This window comes from Sphaerodactylus townsendi, linkage group LG09, assembly GCF_021028975.2.
Source record: "Sphaerodactylus townsendi isolate TG3544 linkage group LG09, MPM_Stown_v2.3, whole genome shotgun sequence".
Lineage (NCBI taxonomy): Eukaryota > Metazoa > Chordata > Lepidosauria > Squamata > Sphaerodactylidae > Sphaerodactylus > Sphaerodactylus townsendi.
Window position 1 is genome coordinate 92,126,058 of NC_059433.1, and position 25,731 is coordinate 92,151,788.

General features: G+C 40.5%; 2 protein-coding genes across 3 annotated transcripts in view; one reads left to right on the plus strand and one right to left on the minus strand.

Moving 5' to 3' along the window:
• Window positions 1-265: 265 nt before the first annotated feature.
• RMDN1 (regulator of microtubule dynamics 1) lies at window positions 266-15,417 on the plus strand. The gene is made up of 10 exons (XM_048508311.1): window positions 266-539; window positions 1,578-1,695; window positions 1,904-1,988; window positions 4,501-4,660; window positions 5,966-6,055; window positions 7,582-7,637; window positions 10,345-10,432; window positions 10,850-10,880; window positions 12,419-12,552; window positions 14,435-15,417. The coding sequence occupies exons 1-10, from the start codon at window positions 417-419 to the stop codon at window positions 14,471-14,473; spliced, it is 924 nt and encodes a 307-aa protein (XP_048364268.1). The 5' UTR covers window positions 266-416; the 3' UTR covers window positions 14,474-15,417.
• Window positions 15,418-22,753: 7,336 nt separating this feature from the next.
• Window positions 22,754-25,731, minus strand: part of WWP1 (WW domain containing E3 ubiquitin protein ligase 1) — a 62,552-nt gene continuing 59,574 nt past the window's right edge. For both annotated transcript variants that reach the window (XM_048507375.1, XM_048507374.1), the window contains exon 24: window positions 22,754-24,759. In XM_048507375.1, the coding sequence (XP_048363332.1) occupies window positions 24,660-24,759 (100 nt within the window). In that variant the 3' untranslated portion in view covers window positions 22,754-24,659. The remainder of the gene's footprint in view (window positions 24,760-25,731) is intronic.

The following is a 25,731-nucleotide window of genomic DNA, read 5'->3' on the forward strand; positions in this document are numbered from 1 at the left end:
AACCGAGGAGCCAGAACATCCGGCGCATGCGCTATTCTTTACTTCACCACAACATTCTTTATTTAAAAAAAAAAACCATCCACACAAAAAAATTGCGTTCCAAGAACGACTGATAATCACGTGACAACGTAGTCACTCCCGCGGGCAACACCAACGCTTGCGTCATCGGGAAGGCGGGAAATCCGAGGTACGGGGCGGGTCTACGCAACGGAATTGGAGCGGAACTATAGTGAGCGGGCTTTAGAGCTACCCGATCCTTTTAGGGTGTTACTCTCACCAGTGTTTATTATACGTAATAGAGATATTTTTTTTTCCTCCTGGTTTAAAAGTGGAGGCAACTTGGAGAGTGACTGCTTCCGGGAGGAGCGGGTTGTTTGTTTATGTGAAGGCGGTCTGGATAGTGGAAGGGTTTTGCTATGGCTGCAGCAAAAGTGTTGCATCGGGGCGCCTCTTTGTTGAGGACTCGATTTCTCATCCAGGCTCCAAGAGCGAGACTCGATTGGCAGAACCAGGTTCCTTCGGGGCGAGGAGGAAGCGAGGTGCAGTTGTCCTGGGACAAACGTCTTTTTTGCTCTCTCCTCTTGCTGCTTTACAGTCCTTGTGATCCGCGATAGAGGGTGATACATTCAGCGCTATGGGAGAATCTCTTCTCATTCTCTTCACACGCACAAACGCATTTTTTCTTCCTGCCTGGCTGCCCTATATCTAGGATAAGGAGCTGTGACATCTTTTATTCTTATTCTTATTATTAAGATGCTCCACTGTTGAGGTTACAGTTGAGAAATGTTGTTGGGAAGCCATACAAAAGACTAACCAAATTGCAACAGTGTTGAGTCCCTTTCTATCTGTGATATCGTTGCTACATCATGGCATGCTTTCTATGCTTAATGGTTGAAAACTGCATCCGTTAATAGACTTTGAAAGATCAGAAACTTTTTCAATTTCCTAATATACACAAGGGCCATCAGTGTTGCATAATATATATCTGTTACTTAATGAACTTTAAATATATTTTGTATACCTTTGCAATAAGAGCACAGTAGCTCTGAAGTATTTGTTATGAATTTAAATTAGTTCATTCTTCCATTTTTACCCAAAATGTGCCCCAATTGGCTAACGTTAACTCTACCTTAATATACTTAAACCAATAGAAACAAGTGTGATTGTTCGAAAGGTCATCTACAGCACAAAAGTCTTCTCTGATGGTATGTGCTCATTCACATTCTTCATTGTGGCTCTCATCTTGTGGAACCCCCTACCTGAGATCAAGAAGGCCCTCCACACTTCTGTCATCCCACTTAATGTGTGAAACAAATATTCAGGAGGGCATTTTTATAAAGGGCTTAGACTACCAAAATAAAGGAACAGTCCAGGAAGGTACTTTGGTAAAGGAATAGCATAGTAGCCTATTGCAGCGTTTATTGGCAGAATTGAGTGTATGTGAGAGAGAGACATTCATTGTTACTAACCCAACTAACCCAACCTGGATCTGGCAACCTGAGCCCCCTTCCCCATTGCTGCTGGTGTCCAGGGGAGATTTGGCCACCCTAATTTTAGCCTTTGTGTCTTTCTCTCAGATGCATGGAAAGCCCAGATGTTTCAGACAAGGGCTTGCGTTTTCAGTACTGTCTTACTTGGGATACGAAACATATGTATTAATCTCCCGGTCTTCTGTGGTAAAGGCTGATAATCAAAGTAAGATTTTTAATTATAGTTGTAAATTTGTCTTCTTGTTATAGAATCTCATTGCTAACATTTTCCTGTGTTACTGTAAATGAAGTAGAATGAAGAAAATTATAGATTTCTAAGAGATGTTAGAATTAATGTGTTTGTTTTTATTATAGCAGTGGCTTTAAACTGGATACTACATTGATATATTTTATGGTTTAACCCTCCCAAATAGGTGACATTCTAGATAAAGCAGACTACCTGTATGAGAGTGGAGAAACTGAAAAACTCTGTCACTTGCTAGAGCAGTACAAAAACAGGTACATTGTTATTGTGGTACTCCCTTGCCATCTTAAAATCACTGTTGTGCACTCCATTTAATCCATTTTTAACACGCTAATTGCTGTGCTGAATACTGGTATGGACAGTGCAGAAAAAAGACATAGGAGCTGTGACAGAATATTATTCAAGCAAGCAATTATTTTGAATATACCAAATTTTAGGGAATGCTGTGGTATTTTGCCCTGTCTCACATGTTAGAAGTGTTGCTGTTCAATGTGAACTATCATTAATATAATTTTACTACTAATATATATTAATTTGAATTAATTGAAATGGATAAAGACGTTTCCCCTTCCCCTGTGAAAGTGGCCAATTCAGATCAATGATTGACCACTGATTTTGCTGGTGAAAGTCTATGCTGGGAAATGCGGACATTGTTACCCAAAATGGTAGAGTCTGTCTCTTTTAGAGTATGGAATTAGTGGTACAGATCTTTCTTTGCAAGAGGGGTTAACTACAGATATTTTCCACTGGAGTTTACGGGGGTGGATTTCCAGCCGCTGAAACCTTAGGAGTCGCGAAAAGTAGCGTTTAACGATTTTTATTTAAAATAACAGAATTTACATGCTAATAAATGGGTAAAACACATGCTGCATGGAAGATATTTTAAGAATCTTAGGGTATAGTATAGATAGAGTTGAAAGGATAGTTCAGGAATAGAGCAAGTCATTGTGGGAAAGGTAATAATTACCTTTTCTTGAAGGCGTCAGTTCCAAAGAGTCAAGGTAAAACAGGCCGCATTGCACAGTGCCAAACCATGATGGACAGTTCAGAAGACATCGGGCAGCAGCGTGTACTAGACCAGAGGCTCGGAGCCCAGGGCTGGAAGAAGTGTTCAAGGCGTCTGGCAGGCCGACTTTGATCATGACAAACTGCCATGATACAGTTTTAAAATTTGAGGCAGTGTTTGGATGCAGAATGTGGAACCATTTTGGCAATAAAAATATTAGACTAATGACATATCACTTGGTTTCCACTGTGGTTTGGGAAATCCATCAGTCTACACTTTTCTTCCTGCTGGATGGGGCTGGACATGCTCTGAGCAACAGCAAAAAATTAGACAGGAGAAGGTGAAACAGTGATAGTAGGACTAGCCATGACCAACAGGGTGTGCAGTAAACTTGCTGGCGCAAATGCACTGTTATGCATTATTAACCTCAAACCTATACCTTTACAGTTGGGCAGGCCAAACCAGATTCCCGGGTCTCCGCTGCTGTGGTGGTGCCCTGCTGCCTTCAGAGGGCTTTCCAGTGGTGTGGGGAGGGAGAAACTCCTCCACCCTTGGGAACACCTCTGCTGTGCTGAAGGGGCTGGCAACAGCACTGGAGTGCTGGCACGGCACTCAGTGACCCGTCTGGGTGCCCTGGAGGGGTGCAGGGATCACCCTCCAGCATGTTTGCCCCTCCACCGGGGAGGGCAAATATACTAGCGCAGACCTGCTCTACCTACATGAGACTATTTGCCCCCCCCCCAAAAAAAATATGTACTGGGCCATTAGATGCTTAATGAGGTGTGTAGCAAATTACTAGTGTGAAGTTTATTCTTAATGTCTATTGACTTCTAACATTTTTAATGTCAGAAAATAATAAAGAAAAGTGCTTGCCTTTAGCCCTGAGAAATTTATCCATGCCCATTACCTACTGGGTCTGATGTAGAGTAACATGATGAGCATGAAGTATTCTGAAGTGTTTTTTTAAAGAAAATGACTGCAACAAGTGGAAAGGCTTTGCAATTACTTGTGTATGTTGTTAAGAAGATCTGCTACAATGAGTGTTGTCAAAATGGTGTCAGTTTTCTGTGTGAAGTTTGTGAACTCCATCTTGTGATCAGACTGACAAATTGCATGCAGGTATTTTTTGCCATCCGTGGTTATTTGATAGCATGCTTTGCATGCCCTGTTTAAATCATTGCTACAAATTATGATTTTATGCTTACCATGGTTAAAGAAAATAGTGGAAAAATTGTAATACAAAACATAATTAGTTAGCTATCATGGTGTAGCCGTTCAATTGTAGAACTGGGATCTGGGACATCCTAGTTTGAATCTGTCATGGAAGCCTGCTGGATGACCTTGGGCCAGTCATATACTCTCAACCTAACTTAACTCACACGATGTGGTTGTTGTAAGGATAAAACAGTGGAGGGAAGAATGATCTAAGTTGCTTTGGGTCCCCACTTGGGGAAAAACAGGATATAAGTAAAGTCAAAAACTAAAATAAAAATACAAATGGTCAGGAACAAAGAGAAGACTTTGTGTGAACCTATGGCTATTCGCAGATGCGTAGCTCCAAGGGGATGGGGAGGCGCGATGCACTGGGTGTGCGCCCCTGCGGGAGCGGGATGGGGGCATTCTGCGGCTGGACGGGAGCGGAGGACGTACTGGTGCACTGGGCGCTTTTCCCCCTTGCTACGCCTCTGGCTATTCATAATCCAGTCATTGATGTACTTGTTTAATAGAGTAAAACGTCCTGATTTGGTGTTTCTGTTTAGTGAGAATGCAGAGTTACTGTGGCGCCTGGCCCGAGCATCTCGTGACTTAGCTCAACTTGGTCAGACATCTCCAGAGAAAAAGAAAGTACTGACATATGAAGCCCTTGATTATGCAAAGAAGGCCCTTGAAAAAGACCCATCCTGTTTTGCAGTACACAAGGTGAGCTAGGCAGTGTAATTTAAATTGTGCAATTGCCCACTCTCTTGTATGTAGAAATAGGAAGAGAAAGTCTGGGATTGTTAGATTTGAGTCCAGTAGTAGCTTAGAAACCAACAAGATGTTTGTGTAAAAGCTTTCAAAAGTCAAAGCATAGTTTTAGTAAAAAGGAAGAAAGTTTGAAGATAAACAAAATCTGCCATCAAAGTCTTCAAAAGACTCTTCAAAACAGTTGACTGTTTACATCATAAACATTCCACACTCACCACTGCGAGATAAGACTTATAGAGAAAACCTTTGAAGATGCTAGCGACAGGTGCTAGGAGAAACATCAGGTATAAACATATTCAGACCACAGCTATATAACCCAAAAACCTCACAACAAATAGTCACAGCTCTCTTTGTCAGGTGCCTGGGAACTTTGAGTTGCATTACTTATACCTTGAACATTTTGTTGGTCTTGAAGGTGCTGCTGGACTCAAATCTAACTGTTCTACTGCAGACCACACAACTACCTTTTGAGTAGTGAGTTTCAAAAACTATTGCTAATTACACATAAAAATGAGTCTAGTTCAGAACCCTTTGAATATCAAAAGCCCCCCCCCCCCCCATCCAATTTCAGTAATTTTAGTAACAGCATTACTGGCAGGTGTTAGCAGCTTTTCAAATAAATTCCCTCAAGTAGTAGCAGCAATGTAGTTTCCCACACTAGTGGGAAATAACTGAATGCTCTGTAAGAATCACCAGTGGTATTTAGCTGTTTCTTGACTTGGTTGTAATGTAATTGCAACCTGTGATGATTGTATAAACAAGCATTGAAGGAGCATTCAGTTTCCTTGTGAAATTACTTGTTCTTCATGCATGGCTAGATAATTGGTCATTTTTGGACTTGAAATAAACTATTCTCTTGTACATCTGAACCAGCAAACTGATTTGAGCTTATCTTGCAAATCAGAATTCCAAACTTGAAAAAAATTGAAGTACTTGTGAAAAAGTATTTTATAGTATTTTAAGACAGACACAATAGTTTGATTTTTTTTACTTGAAATTCTAGTATTGTAGAAGAGAGAAAGTTTTTTTTCCCCCATTGGTCAGATCTATACCATTGATATATTTGAGCCTGTGAATGTTTACATGAGTTGAGGGAAGACTGAATCTTGAAGTACTGCCATTACTTCTGATTAATGCTGATAATTTTAAACTGCATATGATTTTAAATGTATATTAAAAGCTTTTAATATTTATTATTACCAAAACCCAAATATCTTTAGTATTTCTAAACAACCATTTTATTTTGTTGTTGTTTAGTGGTATGCAATTTGTGTCAGTGATGTGGGAGATTACGAAGGAATAAAGACAAAAATTGCAAATGCCTTTGTTATCAAAGAACACTTCCAGGTATGTATATATACTCCACTTGCTTTCCTTTCCTACTGTCATATCCTCTGAAGATGCCAGCCACAGATGCAGGCGAAACGTCAGGAGAGAATGCTGTCAGAACACGGCCATACAGTCTGGAAACCACACAGCACCCCAATTTTCTATTTTGTTTCATATTCTGTGGCCTGTTTATTTCTTAGTGGAAAAAACAATGGAGTTGTTTTCACTGTTTTCCCCCTTGCATTGTAAACTTTCATTTATCTGGCTATTGTGCGTTCTCCTGGCTGTTTGCCACGGTTGGGTCGTTATTGATTCTAACACTTCGCCTGTATCTGTGGCTGGCATCCTCAAAGGCATATCTCTGTAAGAGGTGCTTCTCTCTCACTTTGCCCCGCCTGTTGTTCCTGATGTCCGCTGACACTCCCCTCTCCAGGGCATAATTTTAGCTGGCTGCAACAGGAGGGGACCGAGGTGAGTTTGAATACGAATTCGCCTCTCTGATCATGCTATCTTAGTTTCTCTCTCCTCTGACCATAAACTAAAGGAATTCACCTTTTTACTTCTCCCTCCAAATGCATGTTGAATTTAAGGTGTTGTTAAATATCTACCACTCCAGTTTTTCAGTGCCTTGGAACAGTTGTTCATTTCCATTATCCATTGTTAAGTTGTTGGCTCATGTTTCAGTCACTTTCTATTCATGTTTTCTACGTAATAGCTTACTGGATGTTTTCCTACCTATCTCCCTCTCTTACCTGTTGTCAGTGATTCTGCTGCAAGGTATTAATCCACCTTGTTAGCTATTCCAAGGCCCCTTCCACACATGGAGAATAATGCACTTTCAATCCACTTTCAATGCACTTTGCAGCTGTGCGGAATAGCAAAATCCACTTGCAAACAGTTGTGAAAGTGGATTGAAAGTGCATTATTCTGCACGTGCAGAAGGGGCCCAAGACTTTGAAATTTCTCCGCAAGCTCCTGTTTTCTCTCATATCGGCACAAATGAATGGATTGAATCCAGTGACTATCTTCTAGTAAGTGAGGAGTCTTCCTTTGACAGAGCAAGGCTTTAAATATAATCTATCCCAGTTGAAATCTTCCCTGATATTCAAATACATGATAGTATCACTTAATTCCCTTTGGATATATGATGACTTTATTATGGGCAAATGAACCTGCATTTCACTCATGGGTGTCAGCATTACTTCCATCTTGTCAGGATTAAGTTTTAATGTTCTTGGAATACATTTTCCCATCTGCTCCTGCCTTAAATGCTGGTTTTGATGTGCAAAGTGCCACTTGTGTTGGAGACAGAAAGGAACAGAAACAATGCTTTTAGTTTGCTGAATTGGTGATTTGCTACTAAGATGTAATGGGATAAATGTTATTGAGTATGGAAGGTATTACCATTCTTGTGATTATATGGAAGACATCCAGAAATACAGTTTTGCCATGACTGCAGATTGTGAAGAGGAATTTCAGGGGCGCGTCAGCTTTAAGCCTGGTCTGTCTGAACGGCTTCTTTACATCTCACTTTTTCTTGGCAGAAAGCAATTGATCTGAATCCTAAGGATGCCACTTCACTTCATCTGATGGGCATTTGGTAAGAAAGAGTCTTTGTAAACAGAACAAAGCCTTTGATGTGAATATTTTTCTTTTGGGAGGCAAACGTAGCTGTATTATAAGATAGCTGCTCAGGTGAGGTACTTTGGTATGAACGAAGGAGGCTGAGGGGAGACATGATTGCTCTCTTTAAGTATTCGAATGGTTGTCACTTAGAGGAGGAAGCAGAGGATAGGGCACACAATAATGGGTATGAATTATGGGCAAACTGGTACTGGTTGAAAAGTATGGATTTCTTTTACATTAAGTATAATTCAGCAGTAGAATCAGCTGCCTAGGGTGTGGTGAACTCTCCCTTTTCAAGCAGCAGCTGGACGAACATTTGTCAGGGACACTTTTGGCTGATCCTGCATTGGTCAGGGGATTGTACTAGATGGCCTGTATGGCCCCCTCCAACTATATTAGCCAGTTTGATGCAACTGACTTCTGGTTTTAAAAGGGAAGTCAACAATATTCCCGTGGTGGCGAACCTATGGCACTCCAGATGTTCATGGACTACAATTCCCATCATCCCCAATTGGCCATGCTGGCAGAGGCTGATGGGAATTGTAGTCCATGAACATCTGGAGTGCCATAGGTTCACCACCACTGCTCTATTCAGTTTCTTTTTGTGGATTCCTTTGTAGGTTGCTTAGACTATCCCCACTCCTTTTCATATACTTCCTAATTCCTGTTAAATGTATATCATGATGGTCATCTTTCTAGGAGAGGTGTCATCAAAATTTTGTTTGTGGTCTACTTAATGGTTTAAGTAATGGTACCAGCACTCTTCATTACCATATATTTGTCTTTGTGGCTCATTGCCACATATTTATCTTTCTGGCTCTTATAAAGCACTATTTGTTTGCTTCACATCCCAGAGGATACACTTTTGAGTGAGTGAGAATTTACAAAGGAGGCAGAACTGATAGGCTACTTCCTGGATTCCACTTCTTTCCTGTAGTATGTGCTAATAAAATGCAATTTGGGTTCAGCTGCTTGAAGCTGTGGATGGACTGGCTATCATGTAACCATAGCAGCTTTGAAATGGTCATGGCTGGGTATCACATATGCCTTGTTCCTTTAGTCCAGTGGTTCTCAACCTGGGGGTCGGGACCCCTTTGGGGGTCGAACGACCCTTTCACAGGGGTTGCCTAAGACTCTCTGCATCAGTGTTCTCCATCTGTAAAATGGATAAATGTTAGGTTGGGGGTCACCACAACATGAGGAACTGTATTAAAGGGTCGCAGCATTAGGAAGATTGAGAACCACTGCTTTAGTCCATTGTAAACCAACTAACATTTTACATGGAAGGTCTGGTAAGATGATAACAGGTAAATTACTGGTAGATTTAATAGCTTATCAGCACAGCCTGAAACAACTACTTGTTGGTAAGCCAGTTTAGTTTCAATTGTTTGCTGGTATTCTGATAACTAAACGCAACGCTTTGAATTGTCTTATCGAAATTTGCGCTAATGTGTTGTGATCTTGTTGGTTTACACGGATTATGTTGTATCACTGTACTGTAATATTGTGTTCTTGATAAAATAAGTGTTTTTCAGTTAGGCAGTGGAAAGACTGCCTTATTGTTCCTTTGTGTGCAAGACTTGTATCTTCTAACAGTTCAATTATAATTTGATTGCTTTCGAATAATTCATGTAAGATTTAACTGCAAATTGGGCATCTAGATGGAACTAAAAACAAATGGACAAAAGAGAAAAAATCATTTGTAGTCAAACAAAATGTGGAAGGATTTTCTACTTAAGTTCTTATTTATTTAAAATCCTTATCTCCTACCTTTCAGTTTTCAAAGTTGTTTGGGCTTCTCCCTCCCTCCCGCTACACACGCATAACTTGGCTCTTGTTAGGGAACAGCCAAAGCTAGAGACAAGATGCAGATGGACTGGCAGTGCTCCCAAACAGAATTTTCTTTAGATAGAATCTGTTGGCTGGCTTGTGTCATTCTTGATGTCTGAATGATGCATTTGAGGTTGGGGAGCAATTTCAATTTGAATCAGTTGGCTAGTAACTTTCTGTTTTTAATTTGAGCATCTGTACTCTGCCTTCCTCCCAAGATTAATTACAAAATAGAGAAAAAAGTTAAACACAAGACTTACAATTTTTGCAAAAAAAAATCTATGAAGGCTGCCCAGGGACCAAGCTGCTCATTCTTTATGGCACTGCTGGAGGTTTTGGGGCACAAAGATGAGGGAGTCTTCACCCTAAGTCCTTTGATGTTTCTGCTGTGTGACAGGTGCTGTTTAATGTGTTGCAGTATGGAATAGCAATTAGTGTTAGAACTGGGCTCAAATCTCCACTCAGATGTGAAGCTTACTAGGCAGCTTTGTGACAGTCTACTCTGTCTCACAGTGAGGTTGTGAGCATGATCAGGGGGACTGTGCATGCTGCCCAGAGGCCCTTCAAGGAATTGGATAAAAATGTAACTAAGCAACTGTAACTTGGTTAGTGCTAATGTAGTTGTCCACTTTCTAGGCCCTTTGCTCGTTTCTGATGCCTCTTCATATCACTTTTTGAGTTTATTTATTGGGTGTTCTGCCTGGGAGCGTTGGACTAGATCATTTGCGTTCTTTCAGTTGTGGGATTTGAGGTGAATAATCATACCTTTGGAAGTTCCTATATACTTTTTCCAAGTACATAAACAAAATGTACCGGTTTAAGGCATACTCCATCTCTTTCATTTGTTGTAGGTGTTACACATTTGCTGAAATGCCCTGGTACCAGAGCAAAATAGCTGCAGTTTTATTTGCAACCCCACCCAGCTCCACCTATGATGAGGTACTGTGTGCTAACACTCCTCGCGTAGATTGTTTTTCTTTGTTGGTGGGGTGCTATCATTGTAAAAGGAGGATGTTGCAAACAATGTAAAGGATGTGATTATAGTACAGTAAAATAGGCAAACCTTGATCCGTTGAAGAAAAGTCACTAAGCTGGAGCTAACTAGCTGTTAATTAAGCATCATAACAAAACTAGGCCACATGTCAAGCAAAGCAAAATTTCGCTGATTTAAATAGCATTTTCTGAATGAATATGCCCTCCTTAAAAACATAGTCTGATTACAAAAAAAGCATAGGACTATTAAGCACGTCCGTCACCTTGCAGTGCTGCTTATTCTGCAGACCATTTTAGTCCGTAGCTAAAGGGACTTAGGTTATTTCAGCAATATTGACTAACTTTAATGTCATTGTATTGCAGGCTCTACAGTACTTTCAGAAGGCTGAAGATGGTAAGTTTGTAGGAAATGTGGTGTTGTCTGTGAGCATTTCAATTTTAAAACAAAAACACCGCAAATATTCTTTCGGGGACAATTGTGAGAAGCTTTAACACCCTTAGCTAACTTCAGAACTATTGAGATGCGTGCAGCATCTTCATGTGATTTTCTCTAGAGGTTAAAAAGTGAGTTTCTAAATGGACATACGTGTGTTTTTCAGGACAAGCTACGATTTTGTAAACTGTCCTGCTGTGATCTTGAAAATAGTATGGGCGAGCTCTGAAAAAATGCGCGGGCACTTCAAGACAATACCACCGCATTAGGAAATATTTTGTACATTGTTTTGATGCTTGCTTATAATTGCCTCATTTGTAGCCTTGTTTCTGAGGAAATTGATTAACCCAGCAGTTTTCAAATTTTAGCAAGCTGAGGAAACTCATAACAGTAATATTTTTTTTGCTAAACTCTCAAACCTGCTTCCTCAATACGCAAAGAGAAAAGAGTATATCACCCATGTGGAGGAAGGCTAGAGCATTAACTGTTCTATATCGGGAGCCTAAAGTAAGTCTAAGCCATGCTTCTAAAAGTAATACGCCATGAAAATAAACCAACAATTTATTTTGTGTGTCATTCTTTCTTATCCAATAGAATATAATTTTATAAAGAAGGAACAAAAATACTGGGGACAGCAAGAAGCTTCCTTATTGGTTGATTACTTCTAACCAGAGGCTGAATGAACAGTGATGGGAAGCAGCCTGAAAAAAAAAACTTTGGCAACAGCTATTAAAAATAGGCCAGAGTTACAAACTTAACATCTGGTATTCAAATGAAAGCCACCATTGGTACCTACTGTCTATGGATACAGAGTCATCTTCCCTCCCCCTTTCCTTTGCATTGGAAACAAACTTAAAACCAGTTTCCACACGAAGTAACTGTGAGGTACCTGGTATCAGTCAGTTAGAATTCCTAGGGCTGAGTTCCTGGTAACCGATCGTCGTATTCTTGGGCTAGTGCATTGATAGGATTTAGGAGCTAGTTGACTTCTGGCAGCTCTACAAACTCTGCAAGCCTTTGAAAAAGAAGGAAGCTGATTCTGTCCCCATCTCCTGAGGTGAAGATTTCCTGTTCTGTTCTTAGAATTGTAGAGGTTTTATTTTCATCTTAGCTGGATGGCTTGCAAGGGTCCTTTCAGAGGACCTGTGAGCACCTTGGAGTATCTTAATGAACCACCTTCTGTCTTTTATGGACAATTGTTTTATTGTAATTGTAATGCCAATAAAGGCTTGTCTACTTCTAATGAACCACCTGGAGATTCCCATACCCCAGTTTGAGAAATGCTGCATTAACTGGTAAAGGATGGACATAATATATAGTAGAGGTAAACCAAGGTGGAAGTTTATAATACTGCAGTATCTTACAATTAAAAGTAGGCTGAGTTGTATGTTCTGGGATAAGCCTTTTTTTCAACAAAAATGTTTCATAAATAGAAATTAACTGTTGGAAAACACTATAACAAGGAAACAATTTTTGCTTTCATTATCATTTTTGTACAGTTGAACCAAACTTCTACAGTACAAATTTGCTATTTTTGGGAAAGACATACATGAAGTTAAACAACAGAAAGATGGCTCTTTTGTGGTTAACAAAAGCCAAAGAACGGGTAGTCCATACGGAGGAAGATAAGCAGGTAAACAATCCAAAGTTTGTCACTGCAGTCCAACAGAAATGTAACACGCTGAGTAATTTTTCAGGCCTTTCTTCCCAGTATTTCAAATGTGCCGGAAAAAAAGGACATCCCGTCTTATTATTGTACATGTGCAGTATATTAATAACTTGAATGCCTGGAAATGCATGCATTTGTAATGCAAATCCATCCATATATTCTCAACCTGGCCTCATCGGTAGATATTTAAGTCAGGGGCAAGTGGAGGGAAGGAAGATATTTCTGCAAATTTGGGGGACCCTCCCCAAGGATTGCAGGAAAATCTAAAAACTTGTCCATCAGCCCCATCTCTCCTCAGCAGGCTCAAATGACGTGGGGATGCTGAAAACAGGGGAGGTGGTGGCATTACAGGTGGGAGAGCCAGTGTCTATGCAAACCGCACCATTGCTGCCTCACTAGCCTCTAAGGCATCAAGACTGCATGGAACTGGCAGCATAGCTGGAAGGAGGAAGCACTACCCACCACGTCACCAGAAAAGAAGCCGCACCTGCGCTAGCATCTGCCCCCCTTTCCACCACTGTACTGTCAGAGAGAAAAAGAGACTGTGATGGGGGGGTGGAAAGAAGAAGGAGTTACGGTAGACAGGTAGAAAGGGAGAGACCAAAAGAAAGAAAAGTAGAAGGGATGGGGGTGGGGGGAGGAAGAAGACAAAGAAGGTCATAGTGGATATGGAGAGAAGGAAAACATGTAGAAAAAGAGAGACTGAGAGAAAGGGGTTTGGGAGTGGAGAGGAAACAAAGGCAGGGGAAATGTGACTGCTACACCACACTGGCTTTTGTGAGGGCTGGTGTTGAACAGTAGGAAGCAGGCAGTCCTGCAAGTCATGTGGTAGCAAGTTGCCTAGATCCTCGAAGAGCCTTCCCCCTCCCCCCCTTTTTTTTACTGACAAAAACCACTGACTGAACCTTGGCAATACTGTTATGATTGACTAGCAAGGGTCACTAAGGGGATTTATTTCTCAAAGCTGCAGGTGAGAGAAGTTATAATCAATTTATGTTTCTTTAGATTTCAAATATTTCAGGCGGGTGGGGGGGACCTGGGGCATTTTTTAGGAATGTACAATGACATGTTCTCAGTTCTTGGTTCCAGTCTGCAACCTGGAGATGACTCATGTTGAGAGTTAAAAATTTTGATATATAAAATAGTGATAAGAGAGGTTATACAAAAGCATGGTGATAATCTTTAAAGGTGTTAAAATAACATTAGCAATATACTCTGCTTTACATTTTACAGACATTTAGCTACTTTAGGCACTAAATAGAGTTTGATTGCCAGTGACTGCTAATCCTACCTGCCACAGTATGACTCTTTATCTTACAGGTCCTACAGTGTGCTCACGTCCTGCTTTCAAGCACAGCCTTCTACTCATATTCATTTTTATCCTTATGACCTTAGATATAATATCCTTAGATATTTCTCCTATATGGATGAATTGAAACTGCAGTTGATTTAATCACGTTTTGTAGGGAGAGGAAGCTTGGATTAATAAGCTTGAAAAGCAATAAATCAAAAAGTAATAACAGGAGTACACCCAAAGATCACTTATTCCAATCATTGGTCCCAACATTTATCACATTTGTATCTCCTATTCCTTCAAGAGCTCAGGATGTTACAGGTAGCATTTTGTCCATTTGCCTTCATGAGTTAGTTAGGCTGACTCAAGGTCACCCAGGGACTGTCATAACCCATTTGAACACAGATTTCACAGATCCAGTTGGATCCTCTATAAATCCTCATGGATTTTTCTGCATGTAAAATTAAAGATCGCAGACAACTTTGTATTTGGCAGGTTACTCTGTAATAACTTAATAACAACTTTATAATTTTTGTATCTCTTATTTTTCAGGTCCAAAAAGCAGCTCAGGAATTGCTAAATTCTTTGTGATAAGGTTAATTGAAATGTATGGACCACTTTGACCCACAGTTTATTGAACATGGAACTTCTGGGCCAGCTTTTCCTATTTTCTGAAATGTTGCATAAGCAGCAAAGTGCAGCCTCAGATTTTTGTGGAGAATATCTTTACCACATCAAACTATAATGTGAGAGGTGTGAAGTACTAAAAGGCAGAAAAAAGCACATCAATTATTCTCTTTCTCAAAGCCTGATCATCTCGAAACTATTAATGTATTCTTCCAAAGTAATTTTTTTCCTTACTAAAAACGTGGAGGAACTGATATTATCAATGGAAATGACTTATCAAGGATGACCTGTAAATTCATCAGTTGGGGTTAGGAGAAATTTAAATATAAGAAATATCAACAAGGAAAGCCTTCTACTGTAAGGATTATAAATAATGTTGAATGTTGCAATAATTTTGCAGTGTTGCTAGAGTTGTTAGCAGGAGTCAATACTTTGAACAGAACAAGAGGAAGAAATTGTATGCTCTTCAGGAACAAGAACACTATTGTTCAGGCTTTAAGTACTTCTTTGAATATTTGCCATGAGGAAAACAGCAACTGCCAGAAGAAATTAGCTAAAATGTACTGCTAAGATAGGAGCATCATTAGGGATGGTTAAACACCTACCAGTTTGGCTTATGCCCTGCTGTCCAGTCATGACCAGGAGCTAATTTTTGAATGATCAGTTTGACAGTTTGTGGCTATTCTGCCTGTTGATTCCCTATTTCTTTTTAAACACGCAGTACAGCACAACTGGCTTTTTTTGTACATGTGCATTTTCACACAGCCTAATGAATTCTTCTTTCCTGGTCCTTGCTGCAAAACTACTCCACTCAGCAGGCAGTTTGAACATAGATAGTTAAATCAGTCACAAATCATATAACCCAGTTGTCAATGAATGCTCTGTTTCAATAAAATCTCACCAGGAAATTATATGTCCCCTTAATGTGATACTCCTTTTCATGATTATAAATAGATACATGATACCTAAATAGGAGCTACATAAATAATGTCTGGTATCTGCCAGCCTGCTCTTATTAAAAATGGCTGTATTTTTGGCAAGAGGAATGCTAAAAGTTAGTATTGCAGAAGATGTGCAACTGAGAGGTGTCCTGGTATAACATCTTGTAGCTTCCGGTCCTAGATTTCTCCCTTGCTTGCTTGTATGACTATCTGCCACTAGGGCAGAAGTCATGGGTGTGCCCTCGCTGCAATGAGCTCCTGGCACTCAAGGAACGTGTGCGTTCTCTTGAAGCCAAGGTGGCAAACCTGGAGAAGCTGAGAGAGGCAGAGAGGGCAACAAACGAGGCTTTAAGGGACCTAGCAGCCGGGTCCCACTCCCAAGGTGACATCTCTTCAGATGTCATGGAGAATGAGAGTCTGGGTGACGGAGGGTGCCAGTCTGAGGTGGTGGAAGATGCTCCCTTAGATGGGACCCCTTCCTTAGTTGGTGGTCAGATATCCTCTCGCACTGAGGATACCCCTCGGGGAGGTGGGGGGCTCCTTGTAGTGGGTGATTCGATCATTAGGAATATAGAGAGTTGGGTTTGTGAGAGGCGTGATGACCGCATGGTGATTTGCCTGCCTGGTGCAAAGGTTGCGGATGTCACGCTTCGTCTAGATAGGCTGTTAGACAGTGCTGGGGTGGAGTCAGCAGTTGTGGTCCACATTGGTACCAATGACATTGGGAAATGTAGCCGGAGGTTCTGGAAGCCAAATTTAGGCTGCTAGGAAAAGGTTAAAAATCCAGGACCCCCAAGGTGGCATTCTCCGAAATGCTACCTGTTCCACGCCAAGCAGGGCTTAGCCAGGGCAAGTGCCGGAGATACAGGGTCTCAATGCGGAGATGAGTAGGTGGTGTAAGGTAGAGGCGTTCAGCTTTGTCAGGAACTGGGGAACCTTTTGGGATAAGGCAGGCCTGTACAAAAGGGACGGGCTTCATCTTAACCAAAGAGGAACCAGGCTGCTGGCTCTCAACGTTAAAAAGGTGGCAGAACAGCTTTTAAACTGATCACTGGGGAAAGCCGACAGGAGCTGAGGTGACTTCGGTTCGGAATACAGAGTCCATGGGGATGCAGACAGAGAGGGAGGTTTTTGTAAATCAACCACATACAAGCGAGGAGCATAGCAATGTGATAAGTGACAGTGTCTACAAAAGGCTAGAGGGCAAATCACATAAATCCCAGGTTAGGGACAGAGACAGAGTATACAAGTGTCTCTATGCTAATAGTAGAAGCATTCGACCTAAAATGGGGGAGCTGGAGTACAGAGTTTTGAAGGAGGACATTGATATAGTGGGCATCACAGAGACATGGTGGAATGAGGAGAACCAGTGGGATGCTGTTATCCCAGGTTACAGGCTCTACAGGAAGGATAGGACAGGGCATATTGGGGGTGGGGTGGCTCTGTACATCAAAGAGAGCATAGTGTCACATAAAATAGACAATGCAGGGGGATTTGATTCCTCTACAGAAGCACTGTGGATATCAATACCAGGGGGGAAGCATAGTTTAACAGTAGGAATATATTATCGTCCCCCTGACCAAAGTGCACAAGAGGATTCTGAGATGGAAAAAGAAATTAGGGAGGCCAACAAAAGCAAAATGTCATGGTAATGGGCGCATTTTAACTATCCCCACATAAACTGGAAAAATGCATGTTCAGGTCATAGTAAGGAGAGAACATTCCTGGATATGCTAAATGACTGTGGCTTAGAGCAGATGGTTGTAGAACCAACCAGGGGAGAGGTGATCCTAGATCTAATTCTATGTGGGACCCAGGACCTGGTGCGGGAAGTCAGTGTTGTTGAGCCGATAGGGAACAGCGACCACAATGCTGTCAGATTCAGTATCTCTGCATGCTAACAAGTGACAACTACGAATGTAGTTACATTCGCTTCAGAAAGGGAAATTTCTCAAAGATGAGGGGATAGTGCACAGGAAGTTGAAAGGGAAAATCAAGAGAGTCAAAAATGTCCAAGGTGCTTGGAGGTTATTTAAAAACACAGTCTTAAAAGCTAAGCTGAAATGTGTTCCGCAGGTTAGGAAAGGCAGCGCCCAGTCCAAAAGAAAGCCACCATGGTTAACAAGGGAGGTTGAGGAAATTATTAGGAAAAAAAAAGATGTCTTTTAGAAAATGGAAGTCCAACTTAACTGATGAAGAATACCAGACAGAACACAAATGGTGGCAAAAGAGAAGCAAGTTAGCTGTAAGGGAGGCAAAAAAGGATTATGAGGAACGATGGCTGCTAACATCAAGACTAGCAACAAACAGTTCTTCAAGTACATCAAAAGCAGGAAGCCAGCTAGGGAAGCGGTAGGCCCGCTAGATGATGAAGGAACAAAAGGTGTGCTAAAAGATGACAGGGAGATTGCAGAGAAGCTGAATGAATTCTTTGCATCTGTCTTCACCCAAGAGGAGGTGAGGAAAATTCCTGCACCTGAACCAAGCTTCTTAGGAGGCGAATCCGAGGAACTAGCAAAGATAGTGGTAGACAAGGAAGAAGTTCTGGCAGCCATTGATAAACTAAATGCTACCAAATCCCCTGGCCCAGATTGCATTCACCCAAGAGTTCTTAAAGAGCTCAAGCATGAAATTGCTGATGTTCTCACATTAATATGCAACTTATCCCTGAAATCAGGCTCCATCCCTGAATACTGGAAGATGGCCAATGTCACACCAATCTTTAAGAAAGGGTCTAGGGGGGACCCAGGAAATTACAGGCCAGTCAGTTTGACATCTGTTCCTGGTAAATTAGTAGAATCTATCATTAAATATAAAATTATTAAACATGTAGAAAAGCAAGACCTGCTGAGGAAGAGTCAGCATGGCTTTTGTAGAGGCAAGTCCTGTCTTACAAACTTACTAGAGTTCTTTGAGGGTGTAAACAGACATGTGGATAAGGGGGAACCAGTGGACATTGTCTACTTGGATTTCCAAAAGGCTTTTGACAAAATTCCTCACCAGAGACTGTTGAGAAAACTCAGCAATCAAGGAATAAGAGGGGAAGTCCTCCTATGGATTAAAAACTGGTTGAGGAACAGGAAACAAAGGGTGGGTATAAATGGGAAGTTCTCACAATGGAGAGATGTAAGGAGTGGTGTCCCCCAAGGATCCGTTTTGGGACCAGTGCTCTTTAACTTATTCATAAATGACCTGGAAGTAGGGGTGGGTAGTGTGGTGGCTAAGTTTGCAGATGATACCAAATTATGTAGGGTGGTAAGAACCACAAAGGATTGCGAAGAGCTCCAAGTGGACCTTGATAAATTAGGTGAGTGGGCTAAGAAATGGCAAATGCAGTTCAATGTAGCAAAATGTAAAGTGATGCACATAGGGGCAAAAAATCCAAACTTCACATACACACTACAGGTGTCAGTGCTATCAGTCACAGACCAGGAAAGGGATTTGGGCGTCTTAGTTAATAGTTCCATGGGAATGTCAACTCAATGCATGGCAGCTGTGAAAAAGGCAAACTCTATGCTGGGGATCATTAGGAAAGGAGTTGATAATAAAACTGCAAGGATTGTCATGCCCTTATATAAAGCCGTGGTGCGACCGCACTTGGAGTACTGTGTTCAGTTCTGGTCACCACATCTCAAAAAGGATATCGAAGAGATAGAAAAAGTGCAGAGAAGGGCAACGAGGATGATTGAAGGATTGGAGCACCTTCCCTATGAGGAGAGGCTGCAGCTCTTGGGACTCTTTAGTTTGGAGAGGAGACGTCTGAGGGGGGATATGATTGAAGTCTATACAATTATGCATGGGGTAGAAAATGTTGACAGAGAGAAATTTTTCTCTCTTTCTCACAATACTAGAACCAGGGGGCATTCATTGAAAATGCTGGGGGGAAGAATTAGGACTAATAAAAGGAAACACTTCTTCATGCAACGTGTGATTGGTGTTTGGAATATGCTGCCACAGGAGGTGGTGATGGCCACTAACCTGGATAGCTTTAAAAAGGGCTTGGACAGATTTATGGAGGAGAAGTCAATTTATGGCTACCAATCTTGATCCTCCTTGATCTCAGATTGCAAATGCCTTAGCAGACCAGGTGCTCAGGAGCAGCAGCAGCAGCAGAAGGCCATTGCTTTCACATCCTGCATGTGAGCTCCCAAAGGCACCTGGTGGGCCACTGCGAGTAGCAGAATGCTGGACTAGATGGACTCTGGCCTGATCCAGCAGGCTAGTTCTTATGTTCTTATGATCTGAAGTCTCATTTTGGAAAATACGGTTGCGACTTAAAATCAGAAAGCTTACCTTCTTCCTCTGGTAAGTCATTAAGAGGAAGAATCAATGTCTGGTTTCATGTTACCATAGAAAATTACATATGTACTGCATACCCTTACATTCCAGAGAACTTAGCTTTGATAGGAATGAGATGTCCCTATTCTCTTGGATGTCTCTCAATAGCGCTTCTCTGACAGATCAGGAGAACTTCAGTCCTGTCTTTGCTACTTTTGTTATTGTTGTAGCATCATTAAGTTTTGTTCAAAAGTTCTTCAGGGGAGAATGAAGGTGAAAATAAGTTGGGCGTGAAGCTTAGCTCATGAATGAAGTTTTTGAAGCTTTCAAATTCACTGATCAATCTTTCTAACAAAAACTTTTAAAATATAGAGTTCAGAACAGAGAGAGAAGAAACAAGAACTCAAAATGAAGCATTCAGTCAAAAAATATGGAAAATGAGGTCATAACAGTCAAAAAATATGGAAAACAAGAGGTCCCCCTCTGGGGGTGACATGGGCCTATGTCAGCAGATTTGGCCTCCCCATGTCACCTACCGCAGTACAGGGGCAAATCTGCTGGCATCCGGATGCTGTGGGACCCTGGTATACCTAGCTGCGGTGCTCCCAGCTTCACATTGGTGCTTCCGAATGGCATCAGCGTGGGGGGGCGGGGCATTAGGGGTGGAGCTGACTTTTGAGGCTTCTCAGCAGCATGAAAAGCGAAAGCATCCCCATCACTGAGAAGCCCCCATTGGGCTTAATAGCCTTATGCCATCTTTTTGGTGCTATAAGTCTAAAGTCCTGCCCACTGGCATAACAGGGCTAATGGCTCCTCCCCTGGCTTGCTCCCACTGCGGCAGTACTGGTGTGGTGTCTAAAGCAGTGTGCCAGTGAGGTCGGCAGCAGTCGCACACTGGCAGAATGGCCCCTCTGCCAAGTTAAGTGCCCCAGGGAGGTCAAATCTACCAGCGCAGTGAGGCACTGCTCCCCCAGGTGGATTTGTCCTCCTACCCTTTGGATGGGGCTATTTGATGTACTAAAATGCAAAGCACATATAAAGAAGAACAATGTAACACTCACAAGTTTTGTTAAGAACAGCTGCCCTTGTTCAAACTTCTCAGGGAATTTCTGTGTGTTGCAGTTAATGTTGGTGTAGTTAATGCCGAGATGCTGCATGTATAGATGATGGTAAGATTTGGCCCTGGCACAGGAAGATGGGGATTTGAACCTGGGTCTTCCTGACCCTACTCTGAAGCTCTAATTGCTACACCACACTGACTTTCTTAGGGTGGCTGCTGTTGAACAGAAGCAAGCAGTCTGGTATACTTGAGTTATGGAAGTCTAGTGGCCACAAGTCACCCTAAGGTTCCTTCCATGACTAGTGTGGCCAACCTCCTGGTGGAACCTGGGATGTTCCAGAATTGATGAACTCCAGATGGCAGAGATATGTCTCCAGGGGAAAAAATAACAGCTTGGGAGGGTGAACTATATGGCATATTTAACTGAGACCTCAACCCACTCCCAAACCCTGCTCTCTTCAGACTCCACCATTACATCCCAAGGAATTTCCCAATCTGGAGCTGCCATTCCTAGCAGCCTAGCTCCAAAGCGCCCTTCCTCAAAAGCCAAAAGGCCTGGAAAAGGCTCTGCTTCCTTTTTAATTTATTTACAGAATTGGAATCCTGTGGTTACCTAGCAACAGGCACTGAGCGAACCAGTTGCTTAAAGCTTATAGATATTTCTTTAATCATTTTTAGATTTTTAAGCCTCCCAACGTGTTGGTTTTTAAAATATTTTTCCGCAAACTAGATTTCACTAGATTTGGCTGACTTTGCTCTTAGTATATAGGTTTTGTTCAAGATCTTTAAAACAGGCCTTGCTTCATATTTCCACAGCTGAAGTAATTAAATCTGCTGTGATATATAGCAGGTTTCATTACTGGTCCTGTTTAGAATAAACTATCTTAGCCCCAGCCTTCTTGCATTTAGGAAATAATATAAAATCTATTGCGTAAAGCGTAGGAATTAACATGCAAAATACTGCATAAAAGTATTAGAATATTCTTAATTGACTTGCAAATTATTTCGATATTGCAATTGTATGCTATGATAAATACAAAGTTTCTTTCTTGGATAATTAACAAGTAACAAATTATTTGGGAAGCTTACAAAAGCTCTCCCAGGACTTAACCAATATTGTCCATAAATTCAAACATTTTGTATTCTAATAGGTAGAAAATCACTTCCAATAGCTGACCTAAGAATGTATTAATGAAAGAAACATGTCCAAGATTAAAACAGATTATCTAGCAGAAGGAAAAAACAGAAGGCAAGTTAGCACCAAAAGTAGCAGCACAAGAAAAGGAATAACAGGGATTAAACTACTTTTATTGTAAATCTGACTACAGTAGAGAAGGTTGCCACTGCAAGGGATACATTTGATAGCTTTTCCAGTCCTGTTTTCTGTTTCAAGCAACTTGTAATGTAGATAGTCAAATGCAAGAGATGCTTAATGTTTCTGATTTATCTGGGGCAATGTAATTTGTCTATTTAGGAGGTTACGATGGCTTATTCTACAACATTACACTTGACAGCTGGCATTCATGGGCATCTCTCCTTTTGATACCTGAAACCTAGATTCAGTTCTGCTTTCTCACTATTAGAAAACAGAGATATGTTCTCCCCCTCTGTTTCTCTCTCTTGACTCTCACATTTCTCAGTAAGATGAATCCAGTGAATTTTGACAAACTCTAGCATATACTCTTACTAAAATAAGTTGCATGTGTGAAACAAAAACACTATTTTTAAAGCTTATCTGATACTCTGATAAACCGAAGACTTTCCAGACAGAAACAGATGCAGTACCCACAAAGCCAATCACTTACTTTAGCAATATTAAATTCATATATTTGTAATTATTTTTAAAGCAGCTACCTTGAAGCTTACTGATTAAACCTCACCTCCACTTCCACCCCCGTAACTAATTTGTTACTCTTGTCTCCCATTTATGAGGGGAGAAGAACAGATAAATAACAGAGTACATTGTATGATGCACTGTCTTCGTCTTTTATTTTGTTAATTACCAATTTACAATATTAGCTGTTGTAATGCTTCTCCCCATAATCCATTAGTGCAAATTAATCAAATGTTTGTTGTACTGAACTCAGTCCTCCATTCTTAATTAGTATTCAGGCATATCACACTTTTCCTCATTGATACTTGTAAGCTCTCTTCCATATAAGCTATCACAAATAATTCAGGTAAATTCCAAACTTTAGATAAATAATTCAGGTAAATTCCAAACTTAATTACTTTTCTGCAAATTGAATGAAAACAGTTTTATTGAAGTTTCTGATGTGTACTGTGGGAGCGCAACCGAATAGTAAAACCATCTTGATATGTATAGGGTAACTAACAAGACATAGAGGAGGTCTGTTAATTCAGTGCTTTTACCAAGCATTCACAGGTTAATATCCATGAATAACAAAGTGTAGCAATATGTAGAAAAATAAGATTTTGGCAGAATTCAACTGCTATATTGAGAAAATGAACACAAATATAGCAGAGTCCTACTGCATTTATAGTTTTTTGCAGTTTGATATGTTACAGAAATGTTACTTGTAGGAAATCTGTTTCATGTGTGTACAAAACTGTATAAGTTAATTTCAATCGAATTTACAGCGAGTATTGAAAGCATGATATAAATGGTAATTTTAAATGATCCTTTATAATAAGGAAGCACAATTTGCTAAAAGTAGCATTTAATAATTCACATCAGTAAGTTTTAGAATTTATTACACATCTTTGCAATTTAGCAAATGCCCTCAATACTGATAAAACAATTTAAATGTATGTGTGGGTACATACACACACACACACACACTTATATTGTGCACTTATGACAAATAAAGCCTTGGCCTAAATGAACACAAAGAATTTAGAGATGCTTAATTAGGAACATCTGAATGTATCAACTTAAAAGAAATAAGAAAACTGAACACAGACAGAAAATTAGTTCAATTGTGCAAAGCTTATGTAACTGTATTTCCATTTGGGTTCATTACCAGAAATGAGCAGAGCTGTTCACATTACCTTTCATATCCTCTTAAATCTCAAAAATTAATTCATCCTATGAAATGGAAGTGTATCATCCATATCTTTTTAAAAGCCTGTAATATACCAGACCAGGAGAGAATACGTAAGAATCTTTTATTTATTTTTTCCTTGGAGATTACCTACTGTCCTCTTGGAAATAACCCAAGGTAATATGTAAACAATTTTCAATGCTGCTCAATCAGTCAGAATAGTCTGTTCAGCCTCTACAGTAAGTCAGAACAGTGGCACCAATGTCTTAACATGAATCACATTCATCTTATTGTACATTACTCTTGTGCAAGTAATAAAGGCTTTACTCATTACCTTGGCTACACTGATGTAGCAGAAAATGTTATCAACTATTACAGTTCTTTAAAATTAAGCTGACAGAATATCATATTCCATCATTTCCAAAAGCCAGCAGCATTTTCTACATAGTGAGGATACGTTATAACAGCCATGCAATAGAAATAATCTTGGAGATGTTGCGTAAGTGAGAACACAGAGCAGTCTGAACATTTTTTTCTGTATTAAAGCCAAGAACTTCCTGACTCTTCTGAATGGCTGTAATGCAAGTTTCAAAGCTCTATAAAACTAGAGCTCCTTAATGTGCATTTATATATACACATTTTAAATAAAGTCTTTCTGCTTCAATTTTATTCTGGCCAGTCTCTGAGGGGAAAATAAATAGAGAAAGTTGAATTGTTTTGCATATCTTTGTGGAAGAACAGAGAACTTTTAAGAGTTCAAAAAAATCACTGTACAGAAGAAACAGCTTATATTCAACTAGCTGTGCAATTTAGCTGCTCCGGCCTGTCTGTTACAGAACAGCTTCACTTTGAATAGAATTTGCTTTTTATTCTTGTCCAAATCCTTCTGTTTCTTCAATTGCAAAAAGCAGCTTCTCTTTTAGCTGTTCATAGCTTTTATAGGGTGGCAGATCTAAACGATTAAAACTAAGGAGAGAGAGAGAGAAAATAATCAGATTGTGTCTAAGTATTTCACATAGTTTCTACATATTTCTTCAGATATATATCCACAATTTTCTTGCAGCAATAGAATAAATCTGATGCCAGTACTGCATTCTAGAAAAACAACAATTAGGAGGAAGATACAACCATAACCTCTGAAAAATCGAAATTGTAACCCTGAGGTTACAACCTCATATGAATGTCCTATTGGTGTGTTCACAGTGACTAAATCATCATAATAGTTCCTTTTTAGTGTGTTGGCTGTGAGGGCACAGCAGCGCAGACATCATTTCCTGCTTTGGGATCCAGCCCCAAGGCAGCTTGGGTAGATTTCCAAAACCTGAACCAGGTTTCCCACTGTCACAAACAGGATGCATCCTGGAGCTACCCAAGGTTTCTTGATATGCTTCTAATGTCACACCACAACTGGAACTATTCTCAATAGGTTTTGTAAAAGCAGACTTGCCTTCACTCAGAAGAAAGTTGTTCTAGGAAGCAAAACTAAAAGGAACCAAGAGATTGCATTTGCTTTTGCCCCATTAGGATACTTTCTTGTGTTAAGAATAATGGCAAATGTAACTAGCACAGAGAAATATTGCACTCACATTAATTTCTCAGTCAACTGTCTCAAGTAAACAGAAAGAAGCAGATAATGTAGCCAGTGTTAGTGAATTCAAACGTGATATCTCACTGTGACTGAGGTTGATAACTACTACTTACACTCCTTCCCTAGTAATTACTGAAGATCTGACAATAGGCAGTAAGAAACTTGCCAACTTCAGTCAAGACTGCGGGTGAAATACCCATGCCCAAACATATATTACCAGAGGATGGAGCCCATTTTGTCCATTCTTCAGTGGTGCCTCCCCAACCAACCAAGTACAGACACAAACATCAGTGGAGAAAAAGTAAAGCAGCATTGGGCTTCTAGTGAACACAGACTGGACAAACCAAAAT